Source organism: Pleurodeles waltl, chromosome 12 (genome assembly GCF_031143425.1).
Source record: "Pleurodeles waltl isolate 20211129_DDA chromosome 12, aPleWal1.hap1.20221129, whole genome shotgun sequence".
Classification (NCBI taxonomy): Eukaryota; Metazoa; Chordata; class Amphibia; order Caudata; family Salamandridae; genus Pleurodeles; species Pleurodeles waltl.
This window is the reverse complement of record NC_090451.1, coordinates 11,580,466-11,600,104: the sequence shown is the minus strand read 5'-3', so window position 1 is coordinate 11,600,104 and position 19,639 is coordinate 11,580,466. Positions and strand designations below refer to the sequence as shown.

The 19,639-nt window shown below is 55.2% G+C and overlaps 1 protein-coding gene across 1 annotated transcript in view; it reads left to right on the top strand.

The window, feature by feature from the left end:
• Positions 1–12,769: 12,769 nt before the first annotated feature.
• Positions 12,770–19,639, top strand: part of PCSK4 (proprotein convertase subtilisin/kexin type 4) — a 2,195,633-nt gene continuing 2,188,763 nt past the window's right edge. The window contains exon 1 of the mRNA XM_069215864.1: positions 12,770–13,062. Coding sequence (XP_069071965.1) covers positions 12,899–13,062 — 164 coding nt within the window. The 5' untranslated portion in view covers positions 12,770–12,898. The remainder of the gene's footprint in view (positions 13,063–19,639) is intronic.

Sequence of the window (19,639 nt, the reverse complement as noted above, 5' to 3'; positions counted from 1 at the left end):
ACAAAGAAAAGATGGAGAGAAGGAGCAGCATGGGCATGGGAGAATAAAGGGGGCGAAGGATGGAGGGGGGGGGAGGAGAGATGACTCAGAGAAGATCAGACGAAGGTGAGAATGACACAGACGTAAAAACAAAGAAAAGATGGAGCGAAGGAGCAGCATGGGCCTGGAGAATAAAGGGAGCGAAGGATGGAGGGGGGAAGGGAGAGATGGACTCAGAGAAGAACAGACAGAGGAGAGAATGACATAGATATAAAAACAAAGAAAAGATGGAGAGAAGGAGCAGCATGGGCCTGGGAGAATAAAGGGAGCGAAGGATGGAGAGGGGGGAAAGGAGAGATGGACCCAGAGAAGAACAGACGAAGGAGAGAAAGACACAGACGTAAAAACAAAGGAAAGATGGAGAGAAGGAGCAGCATGGGCCTGGAGAATAAAGGGGGCGAAGGATGGAGAGGGGGGAAAAGGAGAGATGGACTCCAAGAAGAACAGACGGAGAGAATGACACAGATGTAAAAACAAATAAAAGATGTAGAGAAGGAGCAGCATGGGCCTGGGAGAATAAAGGGAGCGAAGGATGGAGGGGGGGGAAAGGAGAGATGGACTCAGAGAACAGACGAAGGATAGAATGACACAGACGTAAAAACAAAGGAAAGATGGAGAGAAGGAGCAGCATGGGCCTGGGAGAATAAAGGGAGCGAAGGATGGAGAGGAGGGAAAGGAGAGATGGACTCAGAGAAGAACAGACGAAGGTGAGAATGACACAGACGTAAAAACAAAGGAAAGATGGAGAGAAGGAGCAGCATGGGCCTGGAGAATAAAGGGAGCGAAGGATGGAGAGGGGGGAAAGGAGAGATGGACCCAGAGAAGAACAGACGAAGGAGAGAATGACACAGATGTAAAAACAAAGAAAAGATGGAGAGAAGGAGCAGCATGGGCCTGGAGAATAAAGGGAGCGAAGGATGGAGAGGGGGGAAAGGAGAGATGGACTCAGAGAAGAACAGACGAAGGAGAGAATGACACAGATGTAAAAACAAAGAAAAGATGGAGAGAAGGGGCAGCATGGGCATGGGAGAATAAAGGGGGCGAAGGATGGAGGGGGGGGGAGGAGAGATGACTCAGAGAAGAACAGACGAAGGAGAGAATGACACAGATGTAAAAACAAAGAAAAGATGGAGAGAAGGAGCAGCATGGGCCTGGGAGAATAAAGGGGGCGAAGGATGGAGGGGGGAAGGGAGAGATGGACTCAGAGAAGAACAGACAGAGGAGAGAATGACATAGATATAAAAACAAAGAAAAGATGGAGAGAAGGAGCAGCATGGGCCTGGAGAATAAAGGGAGCGAAGGATGGAGGGGGGGAAAGGAGAGATGGACTCAGAGAAGATCAGACGAAGGAGAGAATGACACAGATGTAAAAACAAAGGAAAGATGGAGAGAAGGAGCAGCATGGGCCTGGGAGAATAATGGGAGCGAAGGATGGAGGGGGGAAAGGAGAGATGGACTCAGAGAAGAACAGACGAAGGAGAGAATGACACAGATGTAAAAACAAAGAAAAGATGGAGCGAAGGAGCAGCATGGGCCTGGAGAATAAAGGGAGCGAAGGATGGAGGGGGGGAAAGGAGAGATGGACTCAGAGAAGATCAGACGAAGGAGAGAATGACACAGATGTAAAAACAAAGAAAAGATGGAGAGAAGGAGCAGCATGGGCATGGGAGAATAAAGGGGGCGAAGGATGGAGGGGGGGGGAGGAGAGATGACTCAGAGAAGATCAGACGAAGGTGAGAATGACACAGACGTAAAAACAAAGAAAAGATGGAGCGAAGGAGCAGCATGGGCCTGGAGAATAAAGGGAGCGAAGGATGGAGGGGGGAAGGGAGAGATGGACTCAGAGAAGAACAGACAGAGGAGAGAATGACATAGATATAAAAACAAAGAAAAGATGGAGAGAAGGAGCAGCATGGGCCTGGGAGAATAAAGGGAGCGAAGGATGGAGAGGGGGGAAAGGAGAGATGGACCCAGAGAAGAACAGACGAAGGAGAGAAAGACACAGACGTAAAAACAAAGGAAAGATGGAGAGAAGGAGCAGCATGGGCCTGGGAGAATAATGGGAGCGAAGGATGGAGGGGGGAAAGGAGAGATGGACTCAGAGAAGAACAGACGAAGGAGAGAATGACACAGATGTAAAAACAAAGAAAAGATGGAGCGAAGGAGCAGCATGGGCCTGGAGAATAAAGGGAGCGAAGGATGGAGGGGGGGAAAGGAGAGATGGACTCAGAGAAGATCAGACGAAGGAGAGAATGACACAGATGTAAAAACAAAGAAAAGATGGAGAGAAGGAGCAGCATGGGCATGGGAGAATAAAGGGGGCGAAGGATGGAGGGGGGGGAGGAGAGATGACTCAGAGAAGAACAGACGAAGGAGAGAATGACACAGATGTAAAAACAAAGAAAAGATGGAGAGAAGGAGCAGCATGGGCCTGGGAGAATAAAGGGGGCGAAGGATGGAGGGGGGAAGGGAGAGATGGACTCAGAGAAGAACAGACAGAGGAGAGAATGACATAGATATAAAAACAAAGAAAAGATGGAGAGAAGGAGCAGCATGGGCCTGGGAGAATAAAGGGAGCGAAGGATGGAGAGGGGGGAAAGGAGAGATGGACCCAGAGAAGAACAGACGAAGGAGAGAATGACACAGACGTAAAAACAAAGGAAAGATGGAGAGAAGGAGCAGCATGGGCCTGGGAGAATAATGGGAGCGAAGGATGGAGGGGGGAAAGGAGAGATGGACTCAGAGAAGAACAGACGAAGGAGAGAATGACACAGATGTAAAAACAAAGAAAAGATGGAGCGAAGGAGCAGCATGGGCCTGGAGAATAAAGGGAGCGAAGGATGGAGGGGGGGAAAGGAGAGATGGACTCAGAGAAGATCAGACGAAGGAGAGAATGACACAGATGTAAAAACAAAGAAAAGATGGAGAGAAGGAGCAGCATGGGCATGGGAGAATAAAGGGGGCGAAGGATGGAGGGGGGGGAGGAGAGATGACTCAGAGAAGAACAGACGAAGGAGAGAATGACACAGATGTAAAAACAAAGAAAAGATGGAGAGAAGGAGCAGCATGGGCCTGGGAGAATAAAGGGGGCGAAGGATGGAGGGGGGAAGGGAGAGATGGACTCAGAGAAGAACAGACAGAGGAGAGAATGACATAGATATAAAAACAAAGAAAAGATGGAGAGAAGGAGCAGCATGGGCCTGGGAGAATAAAGGGAGCGAAGGATGGAGGGGGGAAAGGAGAGATGGACCCAGAGAAGAACAGACGAAGGAGAGAATGACACAGACGTAAAAACAAAGGAAAGATGGAGAGAAGGAGCAGCATGGGCCTGGGAGAATAAAGGGGGCGAAGGATGGGGGGGGGGGGAGGAGAGATGACTCAGAGAAGAACAGACGAAGGAGAGAATGACACAGATGTAAAAACAAAGAAAAGATGGAGAGAAGGAGCAGCATGGGCCTGGAGAATAAAGGGAGCGAAGGATGGAGGGGGGAAGGGAGAGATGGACTCAGAGAAGAACAGACAGAGGAGAGAATGACATAGATATAAAAACAAAGAAAAGATGGAGAGAAGGAGCAGCATGGGCCTGGGAGAATAAAGGGAGCGAAGGATGGAGAGGGGGGAAAGGAGAGATGGACCCAGAGAAGAACAGACGAAGGAGAGAATGACACAGACGTAAAAACAAAGGAAAGATGGAGAGAAGGAGCAGCATGGGCCTGGGAGAATAATGGGAGCGAAGGATGGAGGGGGGAAAGGAGAGATGGACTCAGAGAAGAACAGACGAAGGAGAGAATGACACAGATGTAAAAACAAAGAAAAGATGGAGCGAAGGAGCAGCATGGGCCTGGAGAATAAAGGGAGCGAAGGATGGAGGGGGGGAAAGGAGAGATGGACTCAGAGAAGATCAGACGAAGGAGAGAATGACACAGATGTAAAAACAAAGAAAAGATGGAGAGAAGGAGCAGCATGGGCATGGGAGAATAAAGGGGGCGAAGGATGGAGGGGGGGGAGGAGAGATGACTCAGAGAAGAACAGACAAAGGAGAGAATGACACAGATGTAAAAACAAAGAAAAGATGGAGAGAAGGAGCAGCATGGGCCTGGGAGAATAAAGGGGGCGAAGGATGGAGGGGGGAAGGGAGAGATGGACTCAGAGAAGAACAGACAGAGGAGAGAATGACATAGATATAAAAACAAAGAAAAGATGGAGAGAAGGAGCAGCATGGGCCTGGGAGAATAAAGGGAGCGAAGGATGGAGAGGGGGGAAAGGAGAGATGGACCCAGAGAAGAACAGACGAAGGAGAGAATGACACAGACGTAAAAACAAAGGAAAGATGGAGAGAAGGAGCAGCATGGGCCTGGGAGAATAATGGGAGCGAAGGATGGAGGGGGGAAAGGAGAGATGGACTCAGAGAAGAACAGACGAAGGAGAGAATGACACAGATGTAAAAACAAAGAAAAGATGGAGCGAAGGAGCAGCATGGGCCTGGAGAATAAAGGGAGCGAAGGATGGAGGGGGGGAAAGGAGAGATGGACTCTGAGAAGATCAGACGAAGGAGAGAATGACACAGATGTAAAAACAAAGAAAAGATGGAGAGAAGGAGCAGCATGGGCATGGGAGAATAAAGGGGGCGAAGGATGGAGGGGGGGGAGGAGAGATGACTCAGAGAAGAACAGACGAAGGAGAGAATGACACAGATGTAAAAACAAAGAAAAGATGGAGAGAAGGAGCAGCATGGGCCTGGGAGAATAAAGGGGGCGAAGGATGGAGGGGGGAAGGGAGAGATGGACTCAGAGAAGAACAGACAGAGGAGAGAATGACATAGATATAAAAACAAAGAAAAGATGGAGAGAAGGAGCAGCATGGGCCTGGGAGAATAAAGGGAGCGAAGGATGGAGGGGGGAAAGGAGAGATGGACCCAGAGAAGAACAGACGAAGGAGAGAATGACACAGACGTAAAAACAAAGGAAAGATGGAGAGAAGGAGCAGCGTGGGCCTGGAGAATAAAGGGGTCGAAGGATGGAGAAGAGGGAAAGGAGAGATGGACCCAGAGAAGAACAGACGAAGGAGAGAATGACACAGACGTAAAAACAAAGGAAAGATGGAGAGAAGGAGCAGCATGGGCCTGGAGAATAAAGGGAGCGAAGGATGGAGGGGGGAAAGGAGAGATGGATTCAGAGAAGAACAGACGAAGGAGAGAATGACACAGATGTAAAAACAAAGAAAAGATGGAGAGAAGGAGCAGCATGGGCCTGGGAGAATAAAGGGAGCGAAGGATGGAGGGGGGAAGGGAGAGATGGACTCAGAGAAGAACAGACAGAGGAGAGAATGACATAGATATAAAAACAAAGAAAAGATGGAGAGAAGGAGCAGCATGGGCCTGGAGAATAAAGGGGGCGAAGGATGGAGAGGGGGGAAAAGGAGAGATGGACTCCAAGAAGAACAGACGGAGAGAATGACACAGATGTAAAAACAAATAAAAGATGTAGAGAAGGAGCAGCATGGGCCTGGGAGAATAAAGGGAGCGAAGGATGGAGGGGGGGGAAAGGAGAGATGGACTCAGAGAACAGACGAAGGAGAGAATGACACAGACGTAAAAACAAAGGAAAGATGGAGAGAAGGAGCAGCATGGGCCTGGGAGAATAAAGGGAGCGAAGGATGGAGAGGAGGGAAAGGAGAGATGGACTCAGAGAAGAACAGACGAAGGTGAGAATGACACAGACGTAAAAACAAAGGAAAGATGGAGAGAAGGAGCAGCATGGGCCTGGAGAATAAAGGGAGCGAAGGATGGAGAGGGGGGAAAGGAGAGATGGACCCAGAGAAGAACAGACGAAGGAGAGAATGACACAGATGTAAAAACAAAGAAAAGATGGAGAGAAGGAGCAGCATGGGCCTGGAGAATAAAGGGAGCGAAGGATGGAGAGGGGGGAAAGGAGAGATGGACTCAGAGAAGAACAGACGAAGGAGAGAATGACACAGATGTAAAAACAAAGAAAAGATGGAGAGAAGGGGCAGCATGGGCATGGGAGAATAAAGGGGGCGAAGGATGGAGGGGGGGGGAGGAGAGATGACTCAGAGAAGAACAGACGAAGGAGAGAATGACACAGATGTAAAAACAAAGAAAAGATGGAGAGAAGGAGCAGCATGGGCCTGGGAGAATAAAGGGGGCGAAGGATGGAGGGGGGAAGGGAGAGATGGACTCAGAGAAGAACAGACAGAGGAGAGAATGACATAGATATAAAAACAAAGAAAAGATGGAGAGAAGGAGCAGCATGGGCCTGGAGAATAAAGGGAGCGAAGGATGGAGGGGGGGAAAGGAGAGATGGACTCAGAGAAGATCAGACGAAGGAGAGAATGACACAGATGTAAAAACAAAGGAAAGATGGAGAGAAGGAGCAGCATGGGCCTGGGAGAATAATGGGAGCGAAGGATGGAGGGGGGAAAGGAGAGATGGACTCAGAGAAGAACAGACGAAGGAGAGAATGACACAGATGTAAAAACAAAGAAAAGATGGAGCGAAGGAGCAGCATGGGCCTGGAGAATAAAGGGAGCGAAGGATGGAGGGGGGAAAGGAGAGATGGACTCAGAGAAGATCAGACGAAGGAGAGAATGACACAGATGTAAAAACAAAGAAAAGATGGAGAGAAGGAGCAGCATGGGCATGGGAGAATAAAGGGGGCGAAGGATGGAGGGGGGGGAGGAGAGATGACTCAGAGAAGATCAGACGAAGGTGAGAATGACACAGACGTAAAAACAAAGAAAAGATGGAGCGAAGGAGCAGCATGGGCCTGGAGAATAAAGGGAGCGAAGGATGGAGGGGGGAAGGGAGAGATGGACTCAGAGAAGAACAGACAGAGGAGAGAATGACATAGATATAAAAACAAAGAAAAGATGGAGAGAAGGAGCAGCATGGGCCTGGGAGAATAAAGGGAGCGAAGGATGGAGAGGGGGGAAAGGAGAGATGGACCCAGAGAAGAACAGACGAAGGAGAGAATGACACAGACGTAAAAACAAAGGAAAGATGGAGAGAAGGAGCAGCATGGGCCTGGGAGAATAATGGGAGCGAAGGATGGAGGGGGGAAAGGAGAGATGGACTCAGAGAAGAACAGACGAAGGAGAGAATGACACAGATGTAAAAACAAAGAAAAGATGGAGCGAAGGAGCAGCATGGGCCTGGAGAATAAAGGGAGCGAAGGATGGAGGGGGGGAAAGGAGAGATGGACTCAGAGAAGATCAGACGAAGGAGAGAATGACACAGATGTAAAAACAAAGAAAAGATGGAGAGAAGGAGCAGCATGGGCATGGGAGAATAAAGGGGGCGAAGGATGGAGGGGGGGAGGAGAGATGACTCAGAGAAGAACAGACGAAGGAGAGAATGACACAGATGTAAAAACAAAGAAAAGATGGAGAGAAGGAGCAGCATGGGCCTGGGAGAATAAAGGGGGCGAAGGATGGAGGGGGGAAGGGAGAGATGGACTCAGAGAAGAACAGACAGAGGAGAGAATGACATAGATATAAAAACAAAGAAAAGATGGAGAGAAGGAGCAGCATGGGCCTGGGAGAATAAAGGGAGCGAAGGATGGAGAGGGGGGAAAGGAGAGATGGACCCAGAGAAGAACAGACGAAGGAGAGAATGACACAGACGTAAAAACAAAGGAAAGATGGAGAGAAGGAGCAGCATGGGCCTGGGAGAATAATGGGAGCGAAGGATGGAGGGGGGAAAGGAGAGATGGACTCAGAGAAGAACAGACGAAGGAGAGAATGACACAGATGTAAAAACAAAGAAAAGATGGAGCGAAGGAGCAGCATGGGCCTGGAGAATAAAGGGAGCGAAGGATGGAGGGGGGGAAAGGAGAGATGGACTCAGAGAAGATCAGACGAAGGAGAGAATGACACAGATGTAAAAACAAAGAAAAGATGGAGAGAAGGAGCAGCATGGGCATGGGAGAATAAAGGGGGCGAAGGATGGAGGGGGGGAGGAGAGATGACTCAGAGAAGAACAGACGAAGGAGAGAATGACACAGATGTAAAAACAAAGAAAAGATGGAGAGAAGGAGCAGCATGGGCCTGGGAGAATAAAGGGGGCGAAGGATGGAGGGGGGAAGGGAGAGATGGACTCAGAGAAGAACAGACAGAGGAGAGAATGACATAGATATAAAAACAAAGAAAAGATGGAGAGAAGGAGCAGCATGGGCCTGGGAGAATAAAGGGAGCGAAGGATGGAGGGGGGAAAGGAGAGATGGACACAGAGAAGAACAGACGAAGGAGAGAATGACACAGACGTAAAAACAAAGGAAAGATGGAGAGAAGGAGCAGCATGGGCCTGGGAGAATAAAGGGGGCGAAGGATGGGGGGGGGGGAGGAGAGATGACTCAGAGAAGAACAGACGAAGGAGAGAATGACACAGATGTAAAAACAAAGAAAAGATGGAGAGAAGGAGCAGCATGGGCCTGGAGAATAAAGGGAGCGAAGGATGGAGGGGGGAAGGGAGAGATGGACTCAGAGAAGAACAGACAGAGGAGAGAATGACATAGATATAAAAACAAAGAAAAGATGGAGAGAAGGAGCAGCATGGGCCTGGGAGAATAAAGGGAGCGAAGGATGGAGAGGGGGGAAAGGAGAGATGGACCCAGAGAAGAACAGACGAAGGAGAGAATGACACAGACGTAAAAACAAAGGAAAGATGGAGAGAAGGAGCAGCATGGGCCTGGGAGAATAATGGGAGCGAAGGATGGAGGGGGGAAAAGAGAGATGGACTCAGAGAAGAACAGACGAAGGAGAGAATGACACAGATGTAAAAACAAAGAAAAGATGGAGCGAAGGAGCAGCATGCGCCTGGAGAATAAAGGGAGCGAAGGATGGAGGGGGGGAAAGGAGAGATGGACTCAGAGAAGATCAGACGAAGGAGAGAATGACACAGATGTAAAAACAAAGAAAAGATGGAGAGAAGGAGCAGCATGGGCATGGGAGAATAAAGGGGGCGAAGGATGGAGGGGGGGGGAGGAGAGATGACTCAGAGAAGAACAGACGAAGGAGAGAATGACACAGATGTAAAAACAAAGAAAAGATGGAGAGAAGGAGCAGCATGGGCCTGGGAGAATAAAGGGGGCGAAGGATGGAGGGGGGAAGGGAGAGATGGACTCAGAGAAGAACAGACAGAGGAGAGAATGACATAGATATAAAAACAAAGAAAAGATGGAGAGAAGGAGCAGCATGGGCCTGGGAGAATAAAGGGAGCGAAGGATGGAGAGGGGGGAAAGGAGAGATGGACCCAGAGAAGAACAGACGAAGGAGAGAATGACACAGACGTAAAAACAAAGGAAAGATGGAGAGAAGGAGCAGCATGGGCCTGGGAGAATAATGGGAGCGAAGGATGGAGGGGGGAAAGGAGAGATGGACTCAGAGAAGAACAGACGAAGGAGAGAATGACACAGATGTAAAAACAAAGAAAAGATGGAGCGGAGGAGCAGCATGGGCCTGGAGAATAAAGGGAGCGAAGGATGGAGGGGGGGAAAGGAGAGATGGACTCTGAGAAGATCAGACGAAGGAGAGAATGACACAGATGTAAAAACAAAGAAAAGATGGAGAGAAGGAGCAGCATGGGCATGGGAGAATAAAGGGGGCGAAGGATGGAGGGGGGGGAGGAGAGATGACTCAGAGAAGAACAGACGAAGGAGAGAATGACACAGATGTAAAAACAAAGAAAAGATGGAGAGAAGGAGCAGCATGGGCCTGGGAGAATAAAGGGGGCGAAGGATGGAGGGGGGAAGGGAGAGATGGACTCAGAGAAGAACAGACAGAGGAGAGAATGACATAGATATAAAAACAAAGAAAAGATGGAGAGAAGGAGCAGCATGGGCCTGGGAGAATAAAGGGAGCGAAGGATGGAGAAGAGGGAAAGGAGAGATGGACCCAGAGAAGAACAGACGAAGGAGAGAATGACACAGACGTAAAAACAAAGGAAAGATGGAGAGAAGGAGCAGCATGGGCCTGGAGAATAAAGGGAGCGAAGGATGGAGGGGGGAAAGGAGAGATGGATTCAGAGAAGAACAGACGAAGGAGAGAATGACACAGATGTAAAAACAAAGAAAAGATGGAGAGAAGGAGCAGCATGGGCCTGGGAGAATAAAGGGAGCGAAGGATGGAGGGGGGAAAGGAGAGATGGGCTCAGAGAAGAACAGACAGAGGAGAGAATGACATAGATATAAAAACAAAGAAAAGATGGAGAGAAGGAGCAGCATGGGCCTGGAGAATAAAGGGGGCGAAGGATGGAGAGGGGGGAAAAGGAGAGATGGACTCCAAGAAGAACAGACGGAGAGAATGACACAGATGTAAAAACAAATAAAAGATGTAGAGAAGGAGCAGCATGGGCCTGGGAGAATAAAGGGAGCGAAGGATGGAGGGGGGGGAAAGGAGAGATGGACTCAGAGAACAGACGAAGGAGAGAATGACACAGATGTAAAAACAAAGAAAAGATGGAGAGAAGGAGCAGCATGGGCCTGGAGAATAAAGGGAGCGAAGGATGGAGAGGGGAAAGGAGAGATGGACTCAGAGAAGAACAGACGAAGGAGAGAATGACACAGATGTAAAAACAAAGAAAAGATGGAGAGAAGGAGCAGCATGGGCATGGGAGAATAAAGGGAGCAAAGGATGGAGAGGGGGAAAGGAGAGATGGACTCAGAGAAGAACAGACGAAGGAGAGAATGACACAGATGTAAAAACAAAGGAAAGATGGAGAGAAGGAGCAGCATGGGCCTGGAGAATAAAGGGGGCGAAGGATGGAGAGGGGGGAAAAGGAGAGATGGACTCCAAGAAGAACAGACGGAGAGAATGACACAGATGTAAAAACTAATAAAAGATGTAGAGAAGGAGCAGCATGGGCCTGGGAGAATAAAGGGAGCGAAGGATGGAGGGGGGGGAAAGGAGAGATGGACTCAGAGAACAGACGAAGGAGAGAATGACACAGACGTAAAAACAAAGAAAAGATGGAGAGAAGGAGCAGCATGGGCCTGGAGAATAATGGGAGCGAAGGATGGAGGGGGGAAAGGAGAGATGGACTCAGAGAAGAACAGACGAAGGTGAGAATGACACAGATGTAAAAACAAAGAAAAGATGGAGAGAAGGAGCAGCATGGGCCTGGAGAATAAAGGGGGCGAAGGATGGAGAGGGGGGAAAAGGAGAGATGGACTCCAAGAAGAACAGACGGAGAGAATGACACAGATGTAAAAACAAATAAAAGATGTAGAGAAGGAGCAGCATGGGCCTGGGAGAATAAAGGGAGCGAAGGATGGAGGGGGGGAAAGGAGAGATGGACTCAGAGAACAGACGAAGGAGAGAATGACACAGACGTAAAAACAAAGGAAAGATGGAGAGAAGGAGCAGCATGGGCCTGGGAGAATAAAGGGAGCGAAGGATGGAGAGGAGGGAAAGGAGAGATGGACTCAGAGAAGAACAGACGAAGGTGAGAATGACACAGACGTAAAAACAAAGGAAAGATGGAGAGAAGGAGCAGCATGGGCCTGGAGAATAAAGGGAGCGAAGGATGGAGAGGGGGGAAAGGAGAGATGGACCCAGAGAAGAACAGACGAAGGAGAGAATGACACAGATGTAAAAACAAAGAAAAGATGGAGAGAAGGAGCAGCATGGGCCTGGAGAATAAAGGGAGCGAAGGATGGAGAGGGGGGAAAGGAGAGATGGACTCAGAGAAGAACAGACGAAGGAGAGAATGACACAGATGTAAAAACAAAGAAAAGATGGAGAGAAGGGGCAGCATGGGCATGGGAGAATAAAGGGGGCGAAGGATGGAGGGGGGGGAGGAGAGATGACTCAGAGAAGAACAGACGAAGGAGAGAATGACACAGACGTAAAAACAAAGAAAAGATGGAGAGAAGGAGCAGCATGGGCCTGGAGAATAAAGGGAGCGAAGGATGGAGAGGGGGGAAAGGAGAGATGGACTCAGAGAAGAACAGACGAAGGAGAGAATGACACAGACGTAAAAACAAAGGAAAGATGGAGCGAAGGAGCAGCATGGGCCTGGAGAATAAAGGGAGCGAAGGATGGAGGGGGGGAAAGGAGAGATGGACCCAGAGAAGAACAGACGAAGGAGAGAATGACACAGACGTAAAAACAAAGGAAAGATGGAGAGAAGGAGCAGCATGGGCCTGGGAGAATAATGGGAGCGAAGGATGGAGGGGGGAAAGGAGAGATGGACTCAGAGAAGAACAGACGAAGGAGAGAATGACACAGATGTAAAAACAAAGAAAAGATGGAGAGAAGGAGCAGCATGGGCCTGGGAGAATAATGGGAGCGAAGGATGGAGGGGGGAAAGGAGAGATGGACTCTGAGAAGAACAGACGAAGGAGAGAATGACACAGATGTAAAAACAAAGAAAAGATGGAGAGAAGGGGCAGCATGGGCATGGGAGAATAAAGGGGGCGAAGGATGGAGGGGGGGGGAGGGAATGACACAGACGCGTACGCACGGGGGGGGAGGGGCGTGCGGGGGCGCGTGCGGGAGGAGGGGCGCGCGGGGCTCTCCGGCTCACGCGCTCCCCGTCGCCCCTCCTCTGCACTCCTGCAGCGCTGCTCGTGCCGGGCGGATCGCTGCACGAGGCTGCACGTGCCCGTATTTACACGGCGCAGCCTCCAGCATGCGCAGTGGAGTTTCACGGTTAAGTCACTCCTCTATGCGCGTGCGCGGCCTACGCCTGCGCTGCAGAGGTGCACATGCGCAGTCGGGTAATGCGTGCTGTCTGCGCATGCGCAGCTGGGCAGCGCGCGGCGCCTCAGAGGTGCGAACTCCTGACTGAACTTCGAGCGGTAACATCCGGGGCCCGGGGCCGGAGAGCGCAGGCCCGGCCGACATGAGGGGCGGCGGCATGGGGCTGCTCCTGCTGCTCAGCTTCCGCCTCAGCCTCGGGCTGCGGGTCTTCACCAACAGCTGGGCGGCCCGCGTCCTCGGTGGCCCCTCGGAGGCGGCCAGGGTGGCCCAGAGGCACGGGTTCACCCTCCAGGGGCAGGTGAGGGGGTCACCCTCCAGGGGCAGGTGAGGGGTTCACCCTCCAGGGGCAGGTGAGGGGGTCACCCTCCAGGGGCAGGTGAGGGGTTCACCCTCCAGGGGCAGGTGAGGGGGTCACCCTCCAGGGGCAGGTGAGGGGTTCACCCTCCAGGGGCAGGTGAGGGGTTCGCCCTCCAGGGGCAGGAGAGGGGTTCACCCTCCAGGGGCAGGTGAGGGGGTCACCCTCCAGGGGCAGGTGAGGGGTTCACCCTCCAGGGGCAGGTGAGGGGGTCACCCTCCAGGGGCAGGTGAGGGGTTCACCCTCCAGGGGCAGGTGAGGGGGTCACCCTCCAGGGGCAGGTGAGGGGTTCACCCTCCAGGGGCAGGTGAGGGGTTCGCCCTCCAGGGGCAGGAGAGGGGTTCACCCTCCAGGGGCAGGTGAGGGGGTCACCCTCCAGGGGCAGGTGAGGGGTTCACCCTCCAGGGGCAGGTGAGGGGGTCACCCTCCAGGGGCAGGTGAGGGGTTCACCCTCCAGGGGCAGGTGAGGGGTTCGCCCTCCAGGGGCAGGAGAGGGGTTCGCCCTCCAGGGGCAGGTGAGGGGTTCGCCCTCCAGGGGCAGGTGAGGGGTTCGCCCTCCAGGGGCAGGTGAGGGGTTCACCCTCCAGGGGCAGGTGAGGGGGTCACCCTCCAGGGGCAGGTGAGGGGTTCGCCCTCCAGGGGCAGGAGAGGGGTTCGCCCTCCAGGGGCAGGTGAGGGGTTCGCCCTCCAGGGGCAGGTGAGGGGTTCGCCCTCCAGGGGCAGGTGAGGGGTTCACTCTCCAGGGGCAGGTGAGGGGTTCACCCTCCAGGGGCAGGTGAGGGGTTCGCCCTCCAGGGGCAGGTGAGGGGTTCGCCCTCCAGGGGCAGATGAGGGGTTCACTCTCCAGGGGCAGGTGAGGGGTTCGCCCTCCAGGGGCAGGTGAGGGGTTCACCCTCCAGGGGCAGGAGAGGGGGCACGGGGTCACCCTCCAGGGGCAGGAGAGGGGGCACGTGGTCACCCTCCAGGGGCAGGTGAGGGGTTCACCCTCCAGGGGCAGGTGAGGGGTTCACCCTCCAGGGGCAGGTGAGGGGGTCACCCTCCAGGGGCAGGTGAGGGGTTCACTCTCCAGGGGCAGGTGAGGGGTTCACCCTCCAGGGACAGGTGAGGGGTTCGCCCTCCAGGGGCAGGTGAGGGGTTCACTCTCCAGGGGCAGGTGAGGGGTTCACCCTCCAGGGACAGGTGAGGGGGCACGGGTCACCCTCCAGGGGCAGGTGAGGGGTTCACTCTCCAGGGGCAGGAGAGGGGTTCACTCTCCAGGGGCAGGTGAGGGGTTCGCCCTCCAGGGGCAGGTGAGGGGTTCACCCTCCAGGGGCAGGAGAGGGGGCACGGGGTCACCCTCCAGGGGCAGGTGAGGGGTTCACCCTCCAGGGGCAGGTGAGGGGTTCACCCTCCAGGGGCAGGTGAGGGGTTCGCCCTCCAGGGGCAGATGAGGGGTTCACTCTCCAGGGGCAGGTGAGGGGTTCACCCTCCAGGGGCAGGTGAGGGGTTCACCCTCCAGGGACAGGTGAGGGGGCACGGGTCACCCTCCAGGGGCAGGTGAGGGGTTCACTCTCCAGGGGCAGGTGAGGGGTTCACCCTCCAGAGACAGGTGAGGGGGCACGGGGTCACCCTCCATGGGCAGGACAGGGGGCACGGGGTCACCCTCCAGGGGCAGGAGAGGGGGCACGGGGTCACCCTCCAGGGGCAGGTGAGGGGGTCACCCTCCAGGGGCAGGTGAGGGGTTCGCCCTCCAGGGGCAGGAGAGGGGTTCGCCCTCCAGGGGCAGGTGAGGGGTTCGCCCTCCAGGGGCAGGTGAGGGGTTCGCCCTCCAGGGGCAGGTGAGGGGTTCACTCTCCAGGGGCAGGGGAGGGGTTCACCCTCCAGGGGCAGGTGAGGGGTTCGCCCTCCAGGGGCAGGTGAGGGGTTCGCCCTCCAGGGGCAGATGAGGGGTTCACTCTCCAGGGGCAGGTGAGGGGTTCGCCCTCCAGGGGCAGGTGAGGGGTTCACCCTCCAGGGGCAGGAGAGGGGGCACGGGGTCACCCTCCAGGGGCAGGAGAGGGGGCACGTGGTCACCCTCCAGGGGCAGGTGAGGGGTTCACCCTCCAGGGGCAGGTGAGGGGTTCACCCTCCAGGGGCAGGTGAGGGGGTCACCCTCCAGGGGCAGGTGAGGGGTTCACTCTCCAGGGGCAGGTGAGGGGTTCACCCTCCAGGGACAGGTGAGGGGTTCGCCCTCCAGGGGCAGGTGAGGGGTTCACTCTCCAGGGGCAGGTGAGGGGTTCACCCTCCAGGGACAGGTGAGGTGGCACGGGTCACCCTCCAGGGGCAGGTGAGGGGTTCACTCTCCAGGGGCAGGAGAGGGGTTCACTCTCCAGGGGCAGGTGAGGGGTTCGCCCTCCAGGGGCAGGTGAGGGGTTCACCCTCCAGGGGCAGGAGAGGGGGCACGGGGTCACCCTCCAGGGGCAGGTGAGGGGTTCACCCTCCAGGGGCAGGTGAGGGGTTCACCCTCCAGGGGCAGGTGAGGGGTTCGCCCTCCAGGGGCAGATGAGGGGTTCACTCTCCAGGGGCAGGTGAGGGGTTCACCCTCCAGGGGCAGGTGAGGGGTTCACCCTCCAGGGACAGGTGAGGGGGCACGGGTCACCCTCCAGGGGCAGGTGAGGGGTTCACTCTCCAGGGGCAGGTGAGGGGTTCACCCTCCAGAGACAGGTGAGGGGGCACGGGGTCACCCTCCATGGGCAGGACAGGGGGCACGGGGTCACCCTCCAGGGGCAGGAGAGGGGGCACGGGGTCACCCTCCAGGGGCAGGTGAGGGGTTCACCCTCGAGGAGCAGGAGAGGGGGCACGGGTCACCCTCCAGGGGCAGGTGAGGGGTTCACCCTCCAGGGGCAGGAGAGGGGGCACAGGGTCACCCTCCAAGGGCAGGAGAGGGGGCACGGGGTCACCCTCCAGGGGCAGGAGAGTGGGCACGGGGTCACCCTCCAAGGGCAGGAGAGGGGGCACGGGTTCACACGGGGTCACCCTCCAGGGGCAGGTGAGGGGTTCACCCTCCACGGGCAGGAGAGGGGGCACGGGGTCACCCTCCAGGGGCAGGAGAGGGGGCATGGGGTCACCCTCCAGGGGCAGGAGAGGGGTCACGGGGTCACCCTCCAGGGGCAGGTGAGGGGTTCACCCTCCAGGGGCAGGAGAGGGGGCACGGGGTCACCCTCCAGGGGCAGGAGAGGGGGCACGTGGTCACCCTCCAGGGGCAGGTGAGGGGTTCACCCTCCAGGGGCAGGAGAGGGGGCACGGGGTCACCCTCCAGGGGCAGGTGAGGGGGCACAGGTTCACCCTCCAGGGGCAGGAGAAGGGGCACGGGGTCACCCTCCAGGGGCAGGTGAGGGGTTCACCCTCCAGGGGCAGGAGAGGGGGCACGGGGTCACCCTCCAGGGGCAGGAGAGGGGGCACGTGGTCACCCTCCAGGGGCAGGTGAGGGGTTCACCCTCCAGGGGCAGGAGAGGGGGCACGGGGTCACCCTCCAGGGGCAGGTGAGGGGGCACAGGTTCACCCTCCAGGGGCAGGAGAAGGGGCACGGGGTCACCCTCCAGGGGCAGGTGAGGTGTTCACCCTCCAGGGGCAGAAGAGGGGCACGGGGTCACTCGCCAGGGGCAGGTGAGGGGTTCACTCTCCAGGGGCAGGTAAGGGGGCACAAGGTCACCCTCCAGGGGCAGGAGAGGGTGCACGGGTTCACCCTCCAGGGGCAGGAGAGGGGGCACGGGGTCACCCTCCAGGGGCAGGAGAGGGGGCACGGGGTCACCCTCCAGGGGCAGGTGAAGGGGTTCACCCTCCAGGGGCAGGTGAGGGGTTCACCCTCCAGGGGCAGGAGAGGGGCACGGGGTCACCCTCCAGGGGCAGGTGACACAGGTTCACCCTAGAGTGGGCAGGTGAGATGTGACACAGGTTCACTCTAGAGGGGGCAAGTGAGAAGTGACACAGGTTCACCCTAGAGGAGGCAGGTGAGCGGTGACACAGGTTCACTCTAGAGGGGGCAGGTGAGAAGTGACACAGGTTCACTCTAGAAGGGGCAGGTGAGATGTGGCACAGGTTCACTCTAGAAGGGGCAGGTGAGAAGTGACACAGGCTCACTCTAGAAGGGGCAGGTGAGATGTGGCACGGGGTCACCCTCCAGGGGCAGGTGACACAGGTTCACCCTAGAAGGGGCAGGTGAGATGTGGCACAGGTTCACACTAGAAGGGGGAGGTGGAGGGGCTAGTGAGATATGACACAGGTTCACTCTAGAAGGGGCAGTTGAGGGGTCACGGGGTCACCCTCCAGGGGCAGGTGACACAGGTTCACCCTAGAGGGGGCAGGTGAGATGTGGCACAGGTTCACACTAGATGGGGCAGGTGAGAGGTGGCATAGGTTCACTCCAGAGGGGACAGGTGAGAGGTTACACAGGTTCACGCTAGAAGGGGCAGGTGGAGGGGGCAGGTGAGAGGTGGCAGAGGTTGACCCTAGTGGGGCAGGTGAGAGGGGACACAGGTTCACCCTAGATCGGGCAGGTGAGAGGTGGTACAGGTTCACCCTAGATTGGGCAGGTGGAAGGTGACACAGGTTCACTCTAGAGGGGGCAGGTGAGAGGTGACACAGGTTCACTCTAGAGGGGGCAGGTGAGAGGTGGCACAGGTTCACTCTAGAGGGGGCAGGTGAGAGGTGACACAGGTTCATCCTAGAGGGGACAGGTGAGAGGTGACACAGGTTCATCCTAGAGGGGACAGGTGAGAGGTGGCACAGGTTTACCCTCGAGAGGGCAGGTGAGTTATGACACAGGTTCACTCTAGAGGGGGCAGGTGAGATGTGGCACAGGTTCACACTAGAAGGGGGAGGTGGAGGGGCAGGTGAGATATGGCACAGGTTCACACTAGAAGGGGCAGGTGAGGGGGCACGGGGTCACCCTCCAGGGGCAGGTGACACAGGTTCACCCTAGAAGGGGCAGGTGAGATGTGTCACAGGTTCACACTAGATGGGGCAGGTGAGAGGTGGCATAGGTTCACCACAGAGGGGACAGGTGAGAGGTTACACAGTTTCACGCTAGAAGGGGCAGGTGGAGGGGGCAGGTGAGAGGTGGCAGAGGTTGACCCTAGTGGGGCAGGTGAGAGGTGACACAGGTTCACCCTAGATCGGGCAGGTGAGAGGTGGCACAGGTTCACCCTGGAGAGGGAGGTGAGAGGTGGCACAGGTTCATCCTAGAGGGGACAGGTGAGAGGTGCACAGGTTCACCCTAGATCGGGCAGGTGAGAGGTGGCACACGTTCACCCTAGATCGGGCAGGTGAGAGGTGGCACAGGTTCACCCTAGATCGGGCAGGTGGAAGGTGACACAGGTTCACTCTAGAGGGGGCAGGTGAGAGGTGGCACAGGTTCATCCTAGAGGGGACAGGTGAGAGGTGACACAGGTTCTCTGTAGAGGGGGCAGGTGAGAAGTGACACAGGTTCACTCTAGAGGGGGCAGGTGAGAGGTGACACAGGTTCATCCTAGAGGGGACAGGTGAGAGGGCAGGTGAGTGATGACACAGGTTCTCTGTAGAGGGGGCAGGTGAGAAGTGACACAGGTTCACTCTAGAGGGGGCAGGTGAGAGGTGACACAGGTTCACTCTAGAGGGGGCAGGTGAGAGGTGACACAGGTTCATCCTAGAGGGGACAGGTGAGAGGTGACACAGGTTCATCCTAGAGGGGACAGGTGAGAGGTGGCACAGGTTTACCCTCGAGAGGGCAGGTGAGTTATGACACAGGTTCACTCTAGAGGGGGCAGGTGAGAGGTGACACAGGTTCACTCTAGAGGGGGCAGGTGAGAGGTGACACAGGTTCACTCTAGAGGGGGCAGGTGAGAGGTGACACAGGTTCATCCTAGAGGGGACAGGTGAGAGGTGACACAGGTTCATCCTAGAGGGGACAGGTGAGAGGTGGCACAGGTTTACCCTCGAGAGGGCAGGTGAGTTATGACACAGGTTCACTCTAGAGGGGGCAGGTGAGAGGTGACACAGGTTCACTCTAGAGGGGGCAGGTGAGAGGTGATACCGGTTCACCCTGGAGAGGGAGGTGAGAGGTGACACAGGTTTACCCTAGAGGGGGCAGGTGAGAGGTGGCAAAGGTTCACCCTGGAGGGGGGGTGAGAGGTGACACAGGTTCACCCTAGAAGGGGGCAGGTGAGTGGTGACACAGGTTCACGCAGCAGTGCCAGGTGAGAGGTGCTAGAGGTTCACCTTAGAGGGGGCAGGTGAGAGGTGGCAGGTTCTCCATAGAGGGGTCAGGTGAGTGGTACAGATACACGCTCTATATAAAATATTATCATACGACTTAAAACTACACAGGTTCACCTTGGAACAGGTGGTTCAGTGTAGAGATCACATAGGTGTTGCATGGAATGCTTGCAGAAGTCTTATCCACTGGCAGTTGTTTGAGGTCCTGTTTAAATCCATCATTTTTTGCCCCCATGTCATTTGACTGAGCCCAGCCGTACACAAATCAGCCTTGGTCTTGCTCCAGTAGGAACAGTAGACCAGAAAAGCATTGATTTA